This window comes from Poecile atricapillus, chromosome 6, assembly GCF_030490865.1.
Source record: "Poecile atricapillus isolate bPoeAtr1 chromosome 6, bPoeAtr1.hap1, whole genome shotgun sequence".
Taxonomy (NCBI): domain Eukaryota; kingdom Metazoa; phylum Chordata; class Aves; order Passeriformes; family Paridae; genus Poecile; species Poecile atricapillus.
In genome coordinates this window covers 8,897,506-8,918,302 of record NC_081254.1, presented here as the reverse complement: position 1 = coordinate 8,918,302, position 20,797 = coordinate 8,897,506, and the positions used below count along the sequence as shown (strand labels likewise).

The 20,797-nt window shown below is 40.0% G+C and overlaps 1 protein-coding gene across 1 annotated transcript; it reads right to left on the bottom strand.

Annotated features, from left to right (window-relative positions):
* Positions 1-386: 386 nt before the first annotated feature.
* On the bottom strand, positions 387-19,556 carry TMEM26 (transmembrane protein 26). The gene is made up of 6 exons (XM_058841893.1): positions 19,204-19,556; positions 15,993-16,071; positions 10,504-10,617; positions 9,731-9,951; positions 8,620-8,696; positions 387-6,411 (listed from the first exon to the last, which is right to left on the bottom strand). Exons 1-6 carry the CDS (start codon positions 19,392-19,394, stop codon positions 5,996-5,998), a joined length of 1,098 nt encoding a protein of 365 aa, XP_058697876.1. The 5' UTR covers positions 19,395-19,556; the 3' UTR covers positions 387-5,995.
* Between the last annotated feature and the right edge of the window lie 1,241 nt (positions 19,557-20,797).

Below are 20,797 nucleotides of genomic sequence, written 5' to 3'. Positions count from 1 at the left end.
TTTCTCTATTAATCCTACAGACATAGTACTGCTGTTCAGCTGTGGCATTGTGAGTGCTTACTGAAGGCAGGATGAGGCCTGCAGTGAGTTATAGTGACAGCTGTCTCACTTCTTGTGCTGTGGTTGCTGAGCATACTATTGTCTCTTGCAATCCTGAAAGATGCTTCAACAAGACTTCTATCAAGTTTGCTGTGAAAGACAAGCTTTTTATGAATTCTATCATGGGAATGAAATTGTGAAGCACTTAGGCAGGATGTCAGATAAAATTAAGCCAAACATATTCTTCAAATGTGAAGTATCAGTTTATTCAGAATAATATAAAATGAAAGAACAGCAACACTCGACCAGTTTTTTACAGTGTAAATATATTCCAATGTTCTGGAGTCTTCTGTGAGGCCTAGATATTAGTTGTGATTATACTCGTTTTGTCTGATTATTTTAGGATAATATTAGTTAGATGTACAGAAGACTGAAGATTTTAGAGCAATTTTTAGTTCAGCTCTTCCAAGCAGCTATTATAGATGCTACTTACTCATGCAGACCTGTTTTACTTGGCTTGGAGGCCTTTCCCTGTCTCTCAGAATTAAAAATGCTGGGGTAGGGCATTATGTGGGAACTGAGATACCTGAGATGCTGAGAACTTGGGATAGATCATACCCTGGACAGGGTTCTTGGCACGGAGGGAATAAATCTGAAGCCCTTGGGAGGTGGGGTGCTGGGGGGATGCTAATAGAGTCATCCCAGAATAGGCAGGACCTTAGACTAATAAGGTCAAAAGACTGTCCCACGGCCATGATTGGACCTTTACCCTCAGATATCCCTTTACACTGTGAATCTCACCACACCCCTGAGTCTTTCAATTGCAGCCCCTCAGACCATGTGGTCTCTTTGAACATTAAAATCTTCTGGGTTCTCCATTGCAGCCGTCCCTCTATTTTTGCCATGCTGCCTGGCCAGACCAGTCCGGGGTCACAGCAAGCTGACTGCAACAGCATCACTTTTATATTGTACCACCTTTCAACTCCATTATCTTTACCTACAGCCTGACAATCTAATTTCAAACTTTGTGTGACCTTATGTTTTGAAAGACATAATAATCCATAGGGCTATAGGAAATGAGCCTGTTCTTTCAATAAGTAAGTCCTTCACAGAGATACTACTCAGGAAAAGATTCTTCTCCCTGTAGTTGGCTAAAAACAAATGGAGGAAATGCTTTGACAGCTGTTGATAGCTTTCATCTTTAACAGGAAGAAATAGGCTTGGCTCTTCCTAATCTTTGGCCTGCATTCTTGTGTGTTTTTCTAAAGACTTCAACAGGCAGCAGTGGAAGGTGCAGTGCTTAGCATGTTTTGACTGTGTGCTGAGATCTGGAAGGTGGGCCCAGAAAGTAGGCAGAAATGTGGATGAACAAAGAACAGTATGTAGAGGGTAAGGTAAGGGTTTAGGTTGATAAATGAAGGGATTTTTATAGTTACATTGCTTTCATTCCTGTGCCTTTTGCTCAATCTGAAGGGAAAAGACAACCCAAAGGAGACCTAATTAGGAAAAAAATTTACACAGAAGATTTCAGTGATACTTTCAAGACAAATTTGGGATCACTGGAATTCCTGTCCTAGCACCTTGCTGGAGATACTGGAGTGGAGCTGGCTGTTGAGAACCCTTCCTGTGCTGGCTCTGAAGAGCCAGGAAAGGTTTTCAGAACACAGCTCATGTACGGTTATCGCAGTCATTAATATTTGTTCCATTAGGTGTCTGTACTGCTGCATTTCCCTGCACATTGGTCACTGTGCAGTGACCAATCTTGGATAAACATCTCTGCTTCTTTTGCCACTGTGACCCACTATTGTTGCCTCACCACTACAGACTAGGAATGATCTGTTTTCTTTCTTCTCACAAGGAAGAAGAGACTTCCTTCCTCATATAACAGTGTGAAAAAAGTGGAAATTTGAATCCAAAGACAGAGGGGTCAGGGACACTCCAACCTGCTGATTTCAAAGCTTGCCTATTTTCTCTTGACACAGCATCAGCGAAACAGCCTTGTGCAGTTTTAAACACCTTGTGCTGGTGTTGTGTGCTAAAGCTCACCTAAAAAACTTTATTTTTTAGGGGAAACTAATGATTGAGTACATTTTATTCAACAGAGTAAATCGGCATGGGAAGAATATATTCCAGGGAAGGTAATTCTTTATTTTTTTATTTTTTTTTTTTTAAATCAGTACATGGCTCAGAGTATGGTATGCTTAGTATTTAAGTTTCAAGATACTTGTAATGTTTAAGGTATTTTCTGTAAGTGTTTCGGAGGCATCTGCAGATGGTTCTTACTGATAGTCTCCCAGACTGTTACAGAAATAAAACCTGTATATTGGGCACTGCCAGGTGTGTGTGAGGGTATCTAAATGAATGTATGTATTTGTGTGTGTATTTAAAATGCCTCCTGTGTGTAGATATTAAACACATCCTCTTGGGGACTGCACTGTGACTTGCACACTTGGAGGCAAAGGCTCTGAATAAAGAACCTATCCAGAATAGAGTGAAATTAGCTGCAGTTGCTTGTGGGTTTTCAAAGCAACAGCAGCAGACAGAATCTGACCTAAGTAATTAACTTAGGAAGCATGGAAAGGAAAAGCAGCATGTGGAAGATATAATTAATAGGAACATATAACAGTCAGCTCTCACATAATAAATTGGCAGCTATGCATGAGGTAACTGCCTTTTATTTGCAAAATGCTGTTGAAGTTTTTTAAAAGTAATTGCACATTTTCTTCCATTTCCACATAGTCACAGAGAACATAGTACAGTACAAATACCAACAGGAATGCAATAAAATCGTCACTGTTATTTGTTGTTTTTCCTGCTTAGGGCTATGCTCTTATTTGAGCCAATGTCCAAAAGAAAGGAGGAATACATTTCAGCTCAGAAAAAAGACAAGTGGTAAAACGTCTTAGTTAGGTTTAATATGGAATAATTTAGAAGGATAAGGCAGGAACAACCAGAATAAATAACAGTAAATGGTCAGATATCTATTGGCAGAACAGATTTAGTAATGTGTTCTCCTGACTTGAGTAAATAATGGTTAAGATAAATGTTCTGAAATTCTTGCATTTAGGAGGCTTGACTTTTCCCCATCTGAAGGTTTACTGCAGCTTTTCCTGCAGATCAAGCATGACATCTTTGAGTACACCACAGATGCTGGCAGATCTTCAAGCGAGTCCATTCTACCCCTTACTTAGTGCAGAGCTCTGGAAGGCTGTGGGGTGGCACCAGGGCTCCCCACAGCCAGCTGCTGCTTCAGCTGCCTCCAACAGCCTGCTGCAAAACACAAAGCTGCAGTCCTGCTCCAAACATTTGCAACAGGAAACTGAGGAGGGCTTGCAACTTGGGCTTGCTGTTCTGACTAAAACATGCAAATTACTAGACTTCGTAATTGCCATTTCCAGGCTTCTCAGTGAAGCCGGGGGAGCTGCATGTCACTCCTGCTGCTACCTGGTATATGTGATTCTGCTCTGTACCCAATATTTATACTATTGCTAATATTTATGCTACTGGAATTTATACTACTCCTTTGTTAGTCTGGATTTTCCTTTGGTTTTAAGCAATCTGATTGCCATCACTTGCAATAGTGGGGAGGAAAGGGGAAGTCCAAATCTACTGTATTGTAAATGTGAAGAGGATCTGGCCTATTTTGTCTGTGAGTGAATGAGGATAGGATCTCGACCACCTAACACTGGAATGAGTTCTTATCACTCACTTATCACTTATAAATGTGATAAGAAGCTTTACTGCTGTTTAAAATTGAACTGCCTGAAGACCAGGAAATAGAGTTTGCTATGAAATATTCCTGCTGTAACCAGTCTGTACTGCTGACCCCAGGGGATCTTGCATTTACTGCAGGCTGAGTCTAATAGGCAGCTTGTTGCTGAACAAATATCAAGTTTTAAAAAAAGTACATCCTTGCAATTTTTATGCTGATGAATTCAGAATGATGTTCTAGAAAGCTCAGTACACTCCAAATTAATTAACAGTGATCCTTTTAACTTGCTTTATATGAACAAGTGGTAAACTCAAAATGAATATGAGTAGTTCTGGCTTGCATCCACAAGGAAGAGCTCTGTTGTGGTTCTACCAAGCGATTCTAAATTCATCCCAGTGTGAAAGGTTTTAGACAGCACAGCTCATCATCAGAACTATCACTTTTTTACCTCTAGATTTGAATTAAAATCCTAAATGAAGTTGCATTCCATTCTCCATATGTCTACCTCACAACACCATGGCAAGTAGTGACTGGCTTTTTAAAACTGTTGCTGGAAAAAAGGCTGAAAATATGGAGAGAAGGAGTTGTTGCACATTATTACTACTGTATAAATGGTAGACAGGGCTATGAAGCATATGATACTTCCTTATGGCTGTGCATTTTCTTCTTTCATAATGGAAGGTCTTATCCTGCATAGAACAGTAAGAACTCACAAGTACAAACACATGTTCGCATCTTTAGTGTTTGGACTTTTTAAACAGGTTCATTTTTCAAAGAATGAATGTGTCATTGCTTATCAGGCTGTGGATAAATAAGTATATGACTACTTTATGTGATGGTAGAAACACTTTCATTCATTCCTGAAACCAGACTCTGGTTTTCAGATAGCTGAGACTTTAGAAAATAAAGTTTAATTTGGTGTTTTTAATATGGGAAATTACCTTAATTATGTCACTCTATATGCTTTTCCACTATCTTTCAAAATGGATGCAGAAATCTGTAAAAGCACCTGCCATTTTCTTCAAGAATATAATTTTTAGGCAGACTTTCAAAAATCACTTATCTTACTTTCAGTTTCTCTGAGCTAAGTCCAGCAAAGTCAATGATCTTACACTGATCTCAAGTGTGCTCCTGGGAGAAATTGGGGCCTATATTATTTACTCCAAATGTGAAAGTAGTAAAGTATTAATTATTAACCATTTCTTAAAAATGGATCTTGACACTCACCCGACCAGACAATCTCTCAGCCTATTTCATGGGACCTTGTGGCACTTCACAAAATATGAAGTGCACACCTGAATCCTTTGGCTTAGATTGCCTTGAGCAGCAATGCATCTTTCTAGAGAGATTCTATGTCTAGGTCAGGCCACTTTTAAAAATCATACAAAATGGAGACATTTTAAAAACTGCCTCAGCTGTAAGAACAGAACTGTAAAATCAAGAGGAAAAAAGTATTTACAGATATTTTGGTGAGGTTTTGTCCATGTGTGTTCTGTGCGTGTATGTTCTAAATGGTAGAAATAGAAAGGCAAGCAACTCTAGAAAGTGCCTGTAGCATACACAGTTGTCTTCTAGTGATCTGGAGGACTGCTTTTCCCTTTTTGTTATGATTTAGGTTTTTCAGACCAGGCAGATCAAGAGTCTTTTGTATGCAGTTTCATGGTGATGCATAATTCTTAACTGAATCCCACCAAAGATGAGGTAACATCTGAAGAAGGTTTCCTTAAATTTCTGGAATGAACAATGTCACAGTAACTGCACTGAAATGCGTGCACAATTGATTCTGCTGATGTTCCTCCTGTACATGGTGAACATATTGTTCATCACACTGCAGTTATAGCCCTGCCATTCTAGTAGAGGTCAATGTTTTTGTGCTTCCTATAAAGGACTGGCTTGTCTTTCTACTTGAATACATGCAAGTACATAGGTCAGCACAGTGTCACCAACAGTAATAACCAATCTTATTAGTGCTCCCAACCTTTCTTGATACTACAAACTATGGCTACAAAATCCCTGTAAATAATATAATATTAAACTAGTCAAAACCCATCATATAAATGTATTTTTAAAAAGTCCCATTTCTATGAATTTGCTCGAGAAAGTTCCCCTATAATTTAGAAGAAGCTAATGTTGTCTTGATGGAAAACATGACTTAGACACTCAAGATGCATTTGATCATAGAAACAGGCAAAGCCCTTCTGAAGAAGCTGTGGAGAATGCAACTATTTCCAAGTCAGTAACTGCTCAATGATCTTCTGATGGAACTCGGGATTCCTCTTTTGGAGGAAAAGCAACAAACTCTTTCATTTCATTCTCTTGGTGACCAGTAGCATGAGCACGAGCTTCATAAGGCTCACATGGGCAGCAGCAGACTTCTCCTTTCCTGCTCTTCTGCAGAACGGTAGCACGGAAGTCTAATGTTATCACTGCCAGCCGATACAACTGTAGAGTCACAACTAAGATATTCTTAGCTGTGAAAAATACCAGCATCTGATTGAATATTCTGAAGTGACCCATCAGAATTGAACGCACAATGAAGAAGGGACCGTCCTGTATGAAAAGGCTGACCCCAATGTTCCAGAGTTCCGCACTGTACCTGCACAGCAGCAGGCTGGGGATCCGCCTGGCTGATGCGCTTGTTTTGCAGCCAATGTGCTGTACTGGAAATAAAAAGTTATGTTAAAACAACTTTGAAGTGGAGCCAGGGTTGGCCCAAAGGGCACTCACAATACAAGGCACTCTGGATTTTAAATTCATTCACCTGCAAACTGTGCAATATATAGCATATCCAGTTTCTGGTTTTGTTTCAACAAAACACACTGAACTCACCTTATGTGGTCTGACAAACAGGACTAAAAACCACTTCCCCTTTTGTATCCCTCAAAGATATTTATACACTTCTACAATAAGAAGCAGAAATCTGTCACCTAATGATGCTTCAGAACTTTCCCAGCCTTTTTTTTTTTGGTAAATCAACCAGACCAGTACAAATTCTTAAGAAAAGAAACTGTGCTAAAAAGGAACAGCTGGTGCTGTAGCACTTCACTTTGTTCTGGGCTAAGACATTGCTTTCAAAATATTCACCAGGTAGCCATTGCCTTTATCATGTGTCATAGTAAGAATAAGGCCTGTCAGTGCCAGGCAATATTGAGCCTTATGTGGTTTCTGTCTGCCATGTAAGACTTGAGGCACTGTTACTTGTTCTTAGCCTTGCATCAATTTCACACAACTGCTGGAATGTGCATGCATGGGCTCCCCTTGGCTGTAAAGGTGGTGGTGGGCTCAAATGCTCTCTTATGATGTAGTGCCCAGAGAAGGAGCATCAGAAGGGTTTGTGGGGGTAAATTTGACTGTCCCTCACAGAAATAAATGAAGCTTAATTAACCTGTTTCTTGGACAGGGAGATTTCATTGGTTTAAAAAACAGCACTACATGTGATGCAGTAACAACTGCAAAACATTGCAACTTGCCAAAAGAATTCTATTGTTTGAGTCAGTGCTGGGGTGGGGGAAAAAGAGATGAGACTCAAATGGAAAGTGAGTTGTAAAATGTAGAAATTTGCTGAATCCATTAGGAAAAGCTTCAGCAGCAGCTAATTTTTAATATGCTTCTGTGCCACTGCTGTTTAAGAGTCCTAACTGCATTGCTGTGTAGTCTAATCATAAGTGCATCAAAATTTCTTTTACATCATGTTTGATGTAAATAAACATTCTGAGGCTTGAACAAAAAGTACTATCTGTGCAACTGTATAGAACTACCTAAAATAAACTCTACCCATAGTAATTTCAGGAAAATGTGTTCAGTAATTTAATTTTTAACTGGTAAATGTAATTAAGTAAGTGGAAAACCAACAGCTAGAGGAAAAAAATGAACAGATTGTTTATGCGCTATTTGAATTTATTTGTGTGGTGTTGCTGTATATAGGAGGTTTTTTATTTGGTTTGTTGAGTTTTTTTTAAACCTGAGGGCTGTGCATCTTTAATAGAATATATTTTAGCAGTAGCAGGAATTTTAGCTATGATAAAGCTGAAATGTGTTTGCATCTGATTTTTTAGGAGGCGAGCTGCTGAGCTGAAATATTTTCATAACTTCCCTGTTGGAAACAAAGTCTAGCCCCATCCACGAAGAAAAGGCTAATGAGCAAAATAATATTCCAGGATTTTTTAAATTTATTATTTCAGTCTGTGTGTCATCCTAGAAATCTATTTTGTATAAGATGCTACTGAGGATAATGCATTTTTGGACTCCTACAGTTTTTGCAAACTTGTTGTGTTTGGAGGCCAAAATGGTTGGAACAGGTGATGCTCCAGACAGCTTTCATTGTTCCTTTTTGGACAGGGAGAAGCCCTTTCTGCCCAGGGACAAACACGACCTGAATAGCTGACCCTTTTAGATTAAGATAATGGTGTACAATCCCAACATCATATGGTTCTTCATGTCTCCTGTGAATAGGTAATTTCTCCTGTGCTTTTGGCTGTGCTGTTCTGTGGTTCACAGTTGCCTGCTTCTCTGTAGGGTCTAGTAACCTCCCCAAATTTGAGTCATAATACAATAGACCAGATCTAACTAGAGAGCTCACATAGTGAAGGCAGTAACAGGCAACTAGAGCAATACAATAGTGCAATCCTTTTTAACTTTTCCTGAAAGTAGAGAGCTCTATCAGAGAGATCAGAGGTTAGCCAGAAACAAGTGTTTCCTCAAAAGAAACCACAATGAGCTTTCTTCAAAAGCTGTTGTCATATGAATTCCTCTCCATCAGAAGTCCTTGGTACAGATTGCAGTGTGTGCATAACCATAAGATGTTATGGTTACCAGCAAAAAACTTAAGAGCATTTTTTCTCTTTTATTGTCTATGTGCAAGTACTAACCTGCAAGATCAAGTGGAAACTGTAACATACTCCAGGTCCATACAGCAAGAATTGCATTTATGAGAGCGTAATTCTTCCTATGGGAGGAAAAAAAGTGATAACAGTGAAGATGCAGTTTCCTTATGTGATAATAAAAATGCTTCCTGTAGTGTTTGGAATGTCATTTGAAGGGTAGTTGAGTGAAGCAGTGATTGATTGATTGGTTGATTGATTGATTGATTTATAGTGCTTTTACAATGCAACACTGAGGAAAACAGAAGGACCTTTTGGATGGAATTTTTGCTGTTAAGGCTTACATGTTCCAGCTGTGTAATTACACTAAATATCTGAAGCTAATGCTATAATAATAACCATATGAGAATAGACTCTGTGGCTCAGAGGGGATGTCTTTAACCTTGTAGTGATTAGACATTCCTTGCAAGCCTAAAGCTTCTCTGCCAAGTGGGAAGGACTCTTTTCCTGCTCTAAAGGCATTGCTATAATATTTACTAAAAATAAAATAATACTTGTTAGAGAGGATGAACCTCTCCTGTGACTCTTTCTTTATGACAAATGTTCACAGCTCATCTCTCAACAGTGTGAAGGGTAGGTGAGCTTATTTTTTCTGGGAATCACAGTGTTGAAAATTCATACCAAACTGTGCCATTCCCTTTCTTCTTATCTTTGAACACTTTGTCACTCTACCATGAAGTACACATGAGATAACCAAAAAGCAACTTGGATAGTGAATCACTTAGGCCAGCTTTAGTTGCTTCCTTGCCTGTCTAAGGCAATTCATCAACCTGAAGTAGGCTTACTATGTATCCAGTGTTTCAGCTCCTGTAGTGGTGAGGACTGATGCTGCCTGGCAGTTAGGCTGTTCATTTGGCTCTCTGAACTCTTTCATTGCGATTATGTGACATGCTTCTCTGCTGGCAACACATAAATAATCCCTAACAAAGCTCACAGGAATTAGGTCTTTCACAGAGGGAAAGGCAAGAGCAGGCACACAGAGCCCTGGAATGTACCCTTCTGTTTCCTATGGGAAACACAGTTTTACCAGTCTGAACACTGCACACCATACAAATGTCTTGCACTGTGAACGTTATTTGCATCAGCAAAAAATCCTTACCGAACATCCTCAATGTCCAAGGTTTCACTAGCAAATTCAAGTATATCTGCTGCTGTTCCCACAAACATGAGAAGCAGCTGAGACAATTGGTCCCGGGTGATTTCGACCCCAATGGGAAGAAGCCATCTTCCAACTACTAGTAGCAGTAGAAAAGTCTGGTGCAGGGCCAGTGTCCATACAGTCTCACAGATTGTGGAGAGCTGATTGACAAAGACTTTAGCCTGTTTAAAGGACAACAATAATATACTGTAATTTCAGGAGACTCATGCTATAGGTACCTTCACAGACTGTATTTTTCTTTGAGCCTGCTTTTGTTCTCTTTTACATTGTATGAGAACAAATAATTTCCATCTGGTTTGGAAAAGGCACTTTAATACAAAGTTTGGATAATGAATATCAAATCTTTCTCTGTGTACTACTCCTGTTCTCATTTTTCAATTAGCATAATCCTTTATAGAATCATTACCCAAGTACTTTCTGAATTCAGTTACTGAGATTTGCAAGAGAATGATAAGAGCATCTCTTCTTTACACAGAGACTGGTCTTAGCAACAATAGTTAGTATGCAGCATGCTGTATTTTCACAATGTGGTTTTCTTAACTACAAATATATATAATAAATATGTCTTGGGTTGTTTGCCTTTTTTGGTTTTTGGGGTCTTTTTGGTTTGGTTTGGTTTGGTTTTTTTGGGTTTTTTTGTTTTACTCACTCTGCAAGGTGCTTATTTCTAATTGTCGTAAGATCTCTACCAGAAACAGGAGAAGGTACCTTACCGTCTGAATGATGTGGTGATCTGTTCCCTCACTTCCATGATTGCTGTCTCTGGATTGATTGAAGTCTTGATTGCTGACATTCACCTGAACTGCCCCAGGCTCATTGCCACAGTACTGTTGTGAACAAAAAGATGACACGTGTAAACATCCCACCCAGGGAGCAGATGTGCTCAGTGCCTGCGTGTCCTGTTTTGCTGAACTGCAGAGGGCTCATTTGTGAAAAGTTATCTGATGTATATAAAAGTCCTCATTCTTAGTGTAATTCCCCTCTTTTTCAGAAGGAAGGAATTCCTCTCATGAGGACAAGACTGATGTGTTGGTAGGTTCCTGAGAAAGTACAGGGTTGTGCCACAGAAGAGGATGCGAATTCAAAGGCCGGTGGACTGGGTGACATCTCTGTGCTCTTAAGTCTGCATCCTGTGAATGTGATCTGCTTGCAGCTCTCCTGAACTGGCTGCTGGGTTCCCTACATGGTTTCTCTTTGGTTAAAACAGTCAAATGAGGTAAAAACTGGTCATGGTCAGGCCCTATATTCAAACTTGTTCTCCAAATACCTGCTTCTCTTTTCTACTATCCAAGAAAAGCTCCCTGAAAATGTGACTTTCATTTTTCTGTATGACTTCCCTCAAGGCTTGGGTTGTATTCTCCACCTCTCCTGCCCCTGCTGTGCCTTATTTTGTAAGGAAATCCATAGGGTGAGAGGTAAAATAAAGGAGTATTTAAGAGAAATAGACCTGTATTGTTGCCCATCCCTTTGAAATAGAATAAAGGGTACTTTTACTTTCTGCAAGAACACAGTGATCTGGGAAATTGAGTGTTGGCTAAAACATACTGTTACTCCAACTACAGTAAACCAGTGGTGGGGCTATGTTCTATCTGCAGCACTGTCCTGCCATTCTACCTTCACGCCCAAGGCTGACCCAGGAGCAACATGGGGGCATGGCTCCAAAATCTGTCTTCATAACAATCTGCAACAGCTCTCTCAATTGTAATAAAAAGAGGATAATTAGAAAATCAAACCATGCTGTTACTAAAAACTTTTATCCTGTCCTGTTTTTGCCAGAGAACTGCAGATGATTTGCATTTCTCCCTTGGGCCCCCCACTATTTTATTGCACAGGGATTGATTTTCTGCAACAATTGGAATGTGTTCAAGAGCACACTGTGTAGCTGTGTTCAGCATAAAGCCTGCTTTATATAAGAGAAATATTTTCCAGAAAATTTCAGATTCTACTTTGATACTTTGCTTGGTCTCTGATAATATTGTTCAGTATCTGGGTAAATGCTGCCTCTTGTCTGACCTTATGGTAGATAAATTTCCTGTGACTTGAAAAATCTGGAAAAAATATCAGTGCTTGTTGCTTTTAGAGTTGGCGGTAAAGAGTCTTAAGCTGAATGCTTGTCTTATTTGAACAGTGGGTGTGAGAGTCTTGAAAGATTGACACACAGATGTGGCAAAGATGATATTTCCATTTACTCTGAAGTTCTGGGCATGGAAACAGTGAGATGGAGGTGCTGCCTGACTATAGTCTTGTAGGGCTAAACTCCCTGGGTTTGCCCTTCAACTAAAGGAGAAAGAGGGAACAGCTTGTTTTGGGAAATGAAATTTAATTGGTGGTCTGGAGAGTTTTCTATATCTTCTGCCTACAGAAAAACCCCAAAGACTATGGAGACCCATCCCCAATGTCAAAGTCAGGCTGAGCTACTTCCACTGGCTGGGTGACACAGCTGAGGAGACCACAACCTAAAAACATTGCATAACTGCCCTAACCACCCCAGACTACTAAGAAGTGAACATCAACAAGTAGACTGGGTAGGGCAAAAGGATGACTAACCTGTGCAGGAGGAGGAAGGCTGACTGACAGCCTTTGGTTTGTTATTAAGTCTGCATTTAAGCTCACCCCTCTGGCCCCTTGTCTGGTTTGGCATGATAAGAAGAAAGCAGCCATGAACATGTACAGAATTTCACATCCAAATCTGAGGAGCCACAGGACTCAGCAGCTTTACTGCTAGAAGGAGGTGGAAGAAACCATGCCTCCATGCTTGGAGGTGGAAGAAACCATGGCTTGCAGGGGAGCTATTTCTCTCTTGTTCTAGTGGCAGAAAGGTGCAGGAAATACTTCCAAGAAAATTAATTCACATTATTGATGTCTTTGGTAGGTGTCTTTCCTTATATGTCATTTTTGTGAGTACTTTCAGCTGAGAAGTGTGTTACTATTTCAGAGCAAGGCTCTATGACCTTGAATTGAATGGCAAGCTCACAGCCAGTCCATAGGTCTTCACAATTGCTTTCAGGCAGGAAATGGAAATCTGCATCTGCAAAGCCAGTTGTATAAGTAGGCTCCTTGTTTTTTTTGTTTAAGTAGGCTTCTCTTTTTTTTTTTTTTTTTTTTTTTTTTCATTTAATTATGTTCGTTTCTTGCTTGGGTTTGTTATTCTCTGAATATTTATTAAGTGGTGATTGTGAAGTGATTCACTTGAAAATTTGGAGAAGAGCCTTTATCTAAATCATGTATATGCATGTAAATAGGACAGTTGGTGCCAGGCATATTTACTTATCGAATGATGGATGTGCAATGACTAAATGGGAATGTGACAAGAAGAAAGTGAATACTGCTTTATTGTTTCATGAGCATTTGATAAACATGGTTTGCCTTTTTACTACTAGACCCCAGTTAGTCCTAGGTATTGACTGTATACCAAGCTAAATAAAAATAATTTTGTTTTCAGGTTTTTTTCTGTGCAAAGATAAAACCAGAAGAAGCTGTACACATTTTGTATCAATTCTGACTTGGTTTATTTTCTTTTGTTTCTTCTGAGATGGTGCTTACATATCCCTGACTCATTACCCATCTAATCAAAATGGAAATGCTGTTGCATGACATGGTGATGTCCCAGTGCATGGCCTGCAGAGAAGCTCACTGCCAGGGCATGGGAGACACCTGAAACACCAAACTAATTCAGCCAATTTCTATTTGCACCTTAGTCACAATTTATTATTTTCAAATAAAACTGAGGTTAGCTAAATCTTTTCATAATCTTATTCATATAGCATTGGGGTCTAAAAGTCACACTTGCATATTAGGGTGGAGTACCCTCAACCTATTAATGTCATGGAAGCTGTCAGGCTGAGGACATTTTTGAAGAGTCTAGCCCTTCCCTGGACCAGGCCCTCTGCCAAGCAGCAGGTACCTGGCTTGCTGTCTGTGCTTTGCTGAAAACAGTGTGGCTGTCACTATGGAAATACATGTGATGTCAGAAATTCAAAGCACTCCCTACTGTTTCATTTTGCTCATACAGGAAAGCTGAAATGTAAAAGATTAAGAAAAGATTACCTAAGTTGTTTTCCAAATTCAGGAATATAATGGGTATGCAAGGAAGGAAAGGTGAAAGATGTAAGATCACTTTGAGGAGTTCATTGTGGTATAATTTTAGGTGGTAAGAGAATCCCACCTTAGAATGAGGCTGAGGGAATGGACAGTAATATTCACTAGATCTCCAAAATGTTCAGGTTAAGGTGGTTAAAAATAATTAAAATGTTTACCAAGTATCTGTCTTATTCTGACAGGAAGCCTGCATTGACTACAGCCCTGGTAGTTGGGTAAGCCCTGCAAAAGGTAGTTACTGCTTTCTGTGGCAGGGACACACCAGGCATTTGAAAAGGTAGCAGAGCCCTGAGATCCTGTACATAATTACAAAAGTATGTCTGGTTTTTTTCATGGATTAAATGGTTTCAATTTGCTTGACAGCAGACAGCCATTTTTCTCTCTGTACAGTTCAACTGACTTTATCATCTCTCCCAAACGTATATTTCATCCCCAAATATGTTACCACTAAGCAGTAGTTTCTATGCAGACAATATTTCACCCTTGATATATGAATAGTAGTATATGTCCAGTTCTGCAGTACACAGAGAGGTAGAATTTCCTGTGTCTTCAGGAAGAGAGACTGCCTATTAGCACCTGCTTTAAATAACAGCACTGACACAAGCAGCTGATGCTTCCTGGTAAAGATTCAACAGGAGATCAAAGTTCTACTGCCTTAAAGACCACATACTGTTTTCATAGTGTATATATTAAAAGCGTGGATCTAGTAACTGCATAATTACCCATTCTTTTTGCATTTAAATAATGAAATCCCTGGAATACTTAATTATCGAGAGTAGTACTAGTCTGGATGCTGTGTTTGAGATAAATTGTTAGGAAAACTGCTCCCCTTCTGGAGGTATTGTTTTTGAATCTGTTAGATTGTGTGTTTCCAGAACACTCTATCTTATCTCTCCAGGTATAACCTAAACTGTTAACTTGATATACTCCCTTGTTAATTCACAATAGCAGTATATCAATAAGAAGAAAGTGTTCCATGTTCTAACATCATTTTGGGAAATAAACTGCTGCCTTTAACTACAGAATTAGCCTGTTTCTTGGACCAGATTTAACTATGACAAATGTTCTCAATATCCACATTACCTGTCTGTGCCTGTTTAAAGAGATTTGGGAAAATAAAAGGACAATAAATTCCTGCTGCTGTATTTAGAAAAAGCCTCAGGCATTTTCAGTGTAAACACAATTTTGAATATTTGATTATGTTTCTGTGGGCTCTAACAATGTTTCAAAGGAGAAAATGAGGCACTAGGTCTTTTTAGTCTAATTTATGTATTTTCTTCTGTTACTTTTTGTTCTTGTTCCACTCAGAACCTTTACTGCAGTGGATGTAAGGCACTGCATATATGCAAGTGCTGGGACAGATGAAATTTCCTTTTCCCTGCATGGAAGTGCTATAGGGACTTGAAACGAAGCCTGCATGAGGTTGACTCAGTGAGACCTGATGAGCAAAGTGGCTTTTTTCTGGCCCAAACTGACCCCAGAACAGTTGCCCTTAAAAATTTTACCATGTGCTTTAGTCCTGAATTGGAATCCCACCCCACCCCCGCCCCCCAGATTACTATGTAGCACAAAGAAAGGAAGGATATAAACCTTGTCAGACATATTTCCAGCTGTGGTAACAATCTGTGTGTTCTCCTACATTGCAGCAAATATGAGGTAACCTGAGTTTAAGACCCCTTTCATTGATACCTGTCTCAATTTTGACTTGCTTGAAGTTGTGGTATTTGCTTTTAAACACTGTGAAACTCACTTTATTTAACTCACTTTATTTTATAAAGGCCTCTAAAGCAATAAAGTTCTTTTACCCTACTGAGCAAGATTCATGCTGGTAACCTGGGAGCTGTGTTTTTTCAAACTTTTAGTCCTCAGTTCCTCAGATAAATGCAAATAAATTGTCTTATTTTTAGCTAGGAAAGAGGCTCATTATCTGATAATTAGGAAGTGCACAATAGTCATAATATAGTTGTAGCTAGATTGGGACACCCATGAATATGAAAGAGAGAACTGGAACAATACTTAGCAGACCTCAGTCTGCATGCCTGAAGCCAAGCCATCAAATAATGCATGAATTTCAAACTAGTCCATCTTGTCTTATCATAAATACCTGAGTCCCATGATGAATTTCTAGTAGCCATAGTGATGGTACTATGCAAATCAGATATAAAAATATTGCTGGTGAAAACCTGTGGAGGAAAAGAAAAGATATCTTAGTATTATGACACATCATACTTTCCAACATAGATAACATTCAGATACATGGTCTCTTGTGCCTCTGCCATATGGGATGTTAAGAAATAGGGTAACTGCAAATAAGAATTACTATTCTTGCTGAATTGCTTCTGTTGTGTATTATAAATAATAGATTTATCTGTACATTGATCTTAGGTCATATATGGAAATTTATTTAAAATCTCTTTTTTAAGAACTTACCAAAGGCACTTTGCAGTTTGTATTTCTATCACAGCATTTTCTATTTTTAAAAAGCCTGTAGCTAACATGTTCCTTCCGATTTCATGAAGACTGAATTCATACATTGATTCACTTCACTGAGTGATGCTGAGATAAAGGCAGTTGCTTACAATCCTGTGCATTTACACAGGAAAGGTAAAAATAACATCAGTTTGCCTAAAACAAGCATTTCTTCAGTAGGAGATCTTTTAGTTGCAGGTTGTGCATTTAAAATGGTTTATGAAAATGGGTCTCGGCCTTGTTTCCCAACTTGTGCTGGCAGTGGTAGAATATTCTCGTTCTCTCCCTGCCCATCTTCTATATAACTTTGATGGGTTGACGCTGGCCAAACACCAATGCACCCACAAAAATAATTTATTCAAATAAAATCAGCACAATAACTGATGTTGATGAAGCTTTATTATTTTCAGCTTCTTTAGCTGGGTTTATTCAGAAGTAATGGAGGGATTTCATGACTCCTGCAGGTAGTGATTATTTATGAGAGTTGCTGATGTTTCCTTATTAAACACATGACATTTGATTGGGGTGGGTTTTTTTGGCAATTCTGTCCTTTTGGAGTAGGAATGAGGTGGAATGCCACAAATGTTCCACCTAGCTCTGCATGCTACACTATGGAGTGAGCATTGCTGCAATGCCCTGGGACTGGGCAGTGGGGTCCAACCCGAGCCATTTGCTTGGTTCCTTCTATCCTGCCACTGGCACATTGTGTAGTGAATTTAAACTGCTTATAAATATGCAATTGCAGCAACATTTTGGTCAAATGTTGTTGCATTTACTGTTTGTTCCTATGTTGAATGTACCTTTATTTTGGTAATCATGACTTTTCCAGTGAAGATTAAGTATTAAGGAGAACAAAATATCCTGCTGCTTACGGATATAACTGAACTTGCTCTCAACTGTTTCTGAAATATTTGCTGAACTGTTCTGAAATGTTTCAAACAATCCCTTCTAAGATAGTTTGGGTTTGGGTTTTGATTGCATTTATTTTTCAGGGTTGGGGGCGTGTATTGTTTGTTTTGGCTGTGGGGTTTTGTTGTTGTTCTTAGCTTTTTTTCTTTTTTTCCTTAAAAAAAAAAAAGTTAGTGATTTTGTGCGTTTTTAGTCTGGTTATTTTGGGAGAAAACACACCTCTCATTTGAATGGAAGAACTAACATTTTACAATGTTCCCTGTAGGACTTGAGCACATGAAAAATCCATCCAGCTGGCAGGTTAGCAATACAGAGCTAATGATACCACATCAAGCCAGAGACTTCAGGGGCTTTAACCCTGCCTTTCCTTCAGAAGGAACAGTCTGGAGGAAATATTACATGGCCAGGCTCATGAGAAGACTTTTTTTCCACAGTGCCATTAAATGTTTTATGCTGCTGTAATAAGTAACAGTCCTCTTGTCAATAATGAACAGAGAATTTAAGGGTGTTGGAGGCAGGAGTCCTGCTGCATAGTTGTCCCTTTGTTTGGACTGGTGATTGTCTGTGGAGGTATTTCTACAAATGCTGATGATGATGCCAGTTCTGAATGTGACTTTTCCACTGGAGCAGAAAATTATCCTGATACAAATATATGCTGGCCATTTGTTTACAGTTCTCACCTATAAATGTACTTTTATTTTGCTGCTTAAAATGCCAGACCACATCCATTTTCAAAATTTTCTTCTAGATAAATTTAGCCCTGTCTTCTACGTATTCATCTAATGTGGATCTGCTTTTGGTTTCTATTTTTGTTTGGATTTTTCAAAAGCTCCTATTGCAAGTGTTCCTTCATGAAGATTATACTGCTGCCTCCTCTCCCAAAAGAATTGTGCTTGTTCAATCTGCTCGTCTCATAACTGCATTTGGGGTTCTGCTGTTATTCCAGTGTCCCAGACTTTATCACTGCTTTTATTACATTCAAATTTAGAGCATGGAACTCTTGTGTGAATTGTCACACAACACTTCTTATGTTATAATGACTTTCACAGGTTGCAATGGTCAGGATTTTAAGAACATGGAAATGCTCCAGGGCTGTTTAGTCCTGGTTTTGTTTCAAGGCCTGCCTGCAGTTTAAGTTTTTAACAATAAAAGGTCCTAGTGAAATCTCGGAGGTTAGTTCCATAACCACCTCCTTTTCAAAGAGCATTTTGTTTTGGCTGCCTGAACGCTGATGAGCTGTAGATGACAGCAGTAATTCTTTAGATACTTGTAAAATCCCATGTGCTTGGGCAAGCTCTAGCTTTTTTGTTCATTTCTCGGGCAGCCTTTCATGCATGAAAGTTCCTCTCTGCAACAGCCTCTCAAATCCAAATATTTAAGCCACTCTTGCTGTATCAAGAGTGGCTGCTGCTCATCTTTTATTTTTTTACCAAGTTTAGGTTCATGCTGTAGCGTGGTGTTAGCCCAGTTGCATGGAGAAGAGAAGGGACATACAGTCCTAGGGAAGGAGGTGCAATGCAGGGCACGCAGGGCGGGATGTAAGACACAGGGAGGGCATTTGCAGGGTCCCTCCGCAGCCCTGTGCCCCTGCAGCGCGCAGCCCCAAGCCGCTGTGGCTCAGGAGGTGTCCCGGTACCCTCAGCCCGCTGCAGCCGCACAGCATCCACCCCTTGACTGCAGCAAGGGACGCGCATAGCCACACAGAGTGGCTCCTGCTGTACGATTGCCCCTCCTGAAAGCCCTCTGTCTGGCAGTGGAACAACCAAACAATACCAGCTTTCCATCCCTGCTTCCCAGGAGCAGCCGTGGAGCAAACGCGATCCCTGAATGCCTGGCAGCGCCGGCGCCAGGGAAGTCCCTGCTCTCGGGGGGCAGCTTCGGATCTGCAGCAGCGTACATGCAAAGAAACAAGAGGTGCTCCGGCGGAACATGCTCACCATTTGTAGCCTCTGCCTTGCTTAAACTTGAGGGTAAGCCCTGTCTCCAGGCACAGGAGAAGATTGAGCAGTGCCAGCAGCCAGTACTTGGGTTCCTTCTTCACGGCAGTCACTCTCCAAACCCCGATGAGTGAGTGCAAGACGAAGAGCAGCCGAGTGACCAAGGCATTGAGTAGCACCATCAGCTCCATGCCGCAGCACCCCCTCCCTTCGCCCCGCACCGCGGGTCCCGGCGCCTCTCGGAGCCCTGGCAAGTTACCTTGGGAGTCACCGGGAAGCCTGCGCCTCGCCAGCACACAGATCTCTTCTCTTCTCTTCCATCTCCACAAAGGGGCCCATTATAACAAAAAAGAAACAGCATTGCCCCTCCCCCAGACTTCCTGAAAACTTTTTGAAGGGGAAAAAAAAAAAAAAAAAAGACACTCGTCCATGCTGCAATGGTTTGCAGGCTCGGAACAGCCCTGGCCGGTCCCAGACAAGGGTGGGGAGCGTTGTTTCTGTCCCCTCTATCATCTGCTCAAGGACCAAGCACGGTGGGATTTTCCCTCTCGCCCAATTACCTTCGCTCTCCAGCCCCACTTGCTGCTCTTGCCTCATTCATTTCCAGCAAAGTCACAGTGTAAGGCACGTTATTAATTTGAATATTTTTTTCTGAAAGCTCCACCACATTTCTGAGAGCAAACCAAACCCCCCTTTCTGCATCCCCTGAAAGAGAATTCATATTTGGGAGCTTTCAAAATCGTTTGTTTAACATTGCAATATAGAAAGCAGAATCTATATGCTTAGTTCAATACTGGAATCCCTTGTGCAGCATAAGTCAGAAACTGAAATCTGGTCAAACCACTCTATTGTATGATCTACACCCTGCTGCAAGACTAAGAAACAGGCCAGGTGCAGAACTACAAAAACAGGGATGAAATCTGGGCTAACACTAATTTTAGTGAATTGGTCAACAAAGGCATATACAAAAAATGCACTAAAGTTTGACTGTTAGGTCAGTTACTTCTAGATGGATTTTTTGTATCCTGTGGGAAAAGTGTACGAAATACAGAATTTGTTTTAAATTTTCCTTGATGTTTCACATAGAGATAATAAATTGTATTTGAATTCACACTTGGGTAACCAAAGAGAAATTTCTTCTTGATCAAAATTGGCACTGTTACTCCAGTTTTCTGTTAATTTACTGCCAAAACACTTAAATTAAGATACACCATTGTAAAATGCAAATGGAGAATCGAGTCCATGTAAAGTACTGTGGTGTTTCAGAGGTCCTAACTTCCTAAAATTAATTTTAAAAAATCCTGTTCTATTTAAACAAAAGATGATATTCTTTGAGTTGTGACCTTTCTAAGAAGGCATGTTTCCTCAATTGCTAAGATCCAAGTTTTCCTTACTGCAAAGGCATGCCTCTTCCTTCATGAATTGCTGATGCTGGCCAGCTGATACCCTTGGGGGTGGGGGGATAAGGGAAAGGAAGACTACTTTACTTTAACCCTGCCCAGAAAAAAAAAGGAAAACGAAAGTCCATTCCACAGTAGAGATGACTCACTTGGGAAATGCCTGAGTAAATAAATGGACTATGTAGCATGCCTTC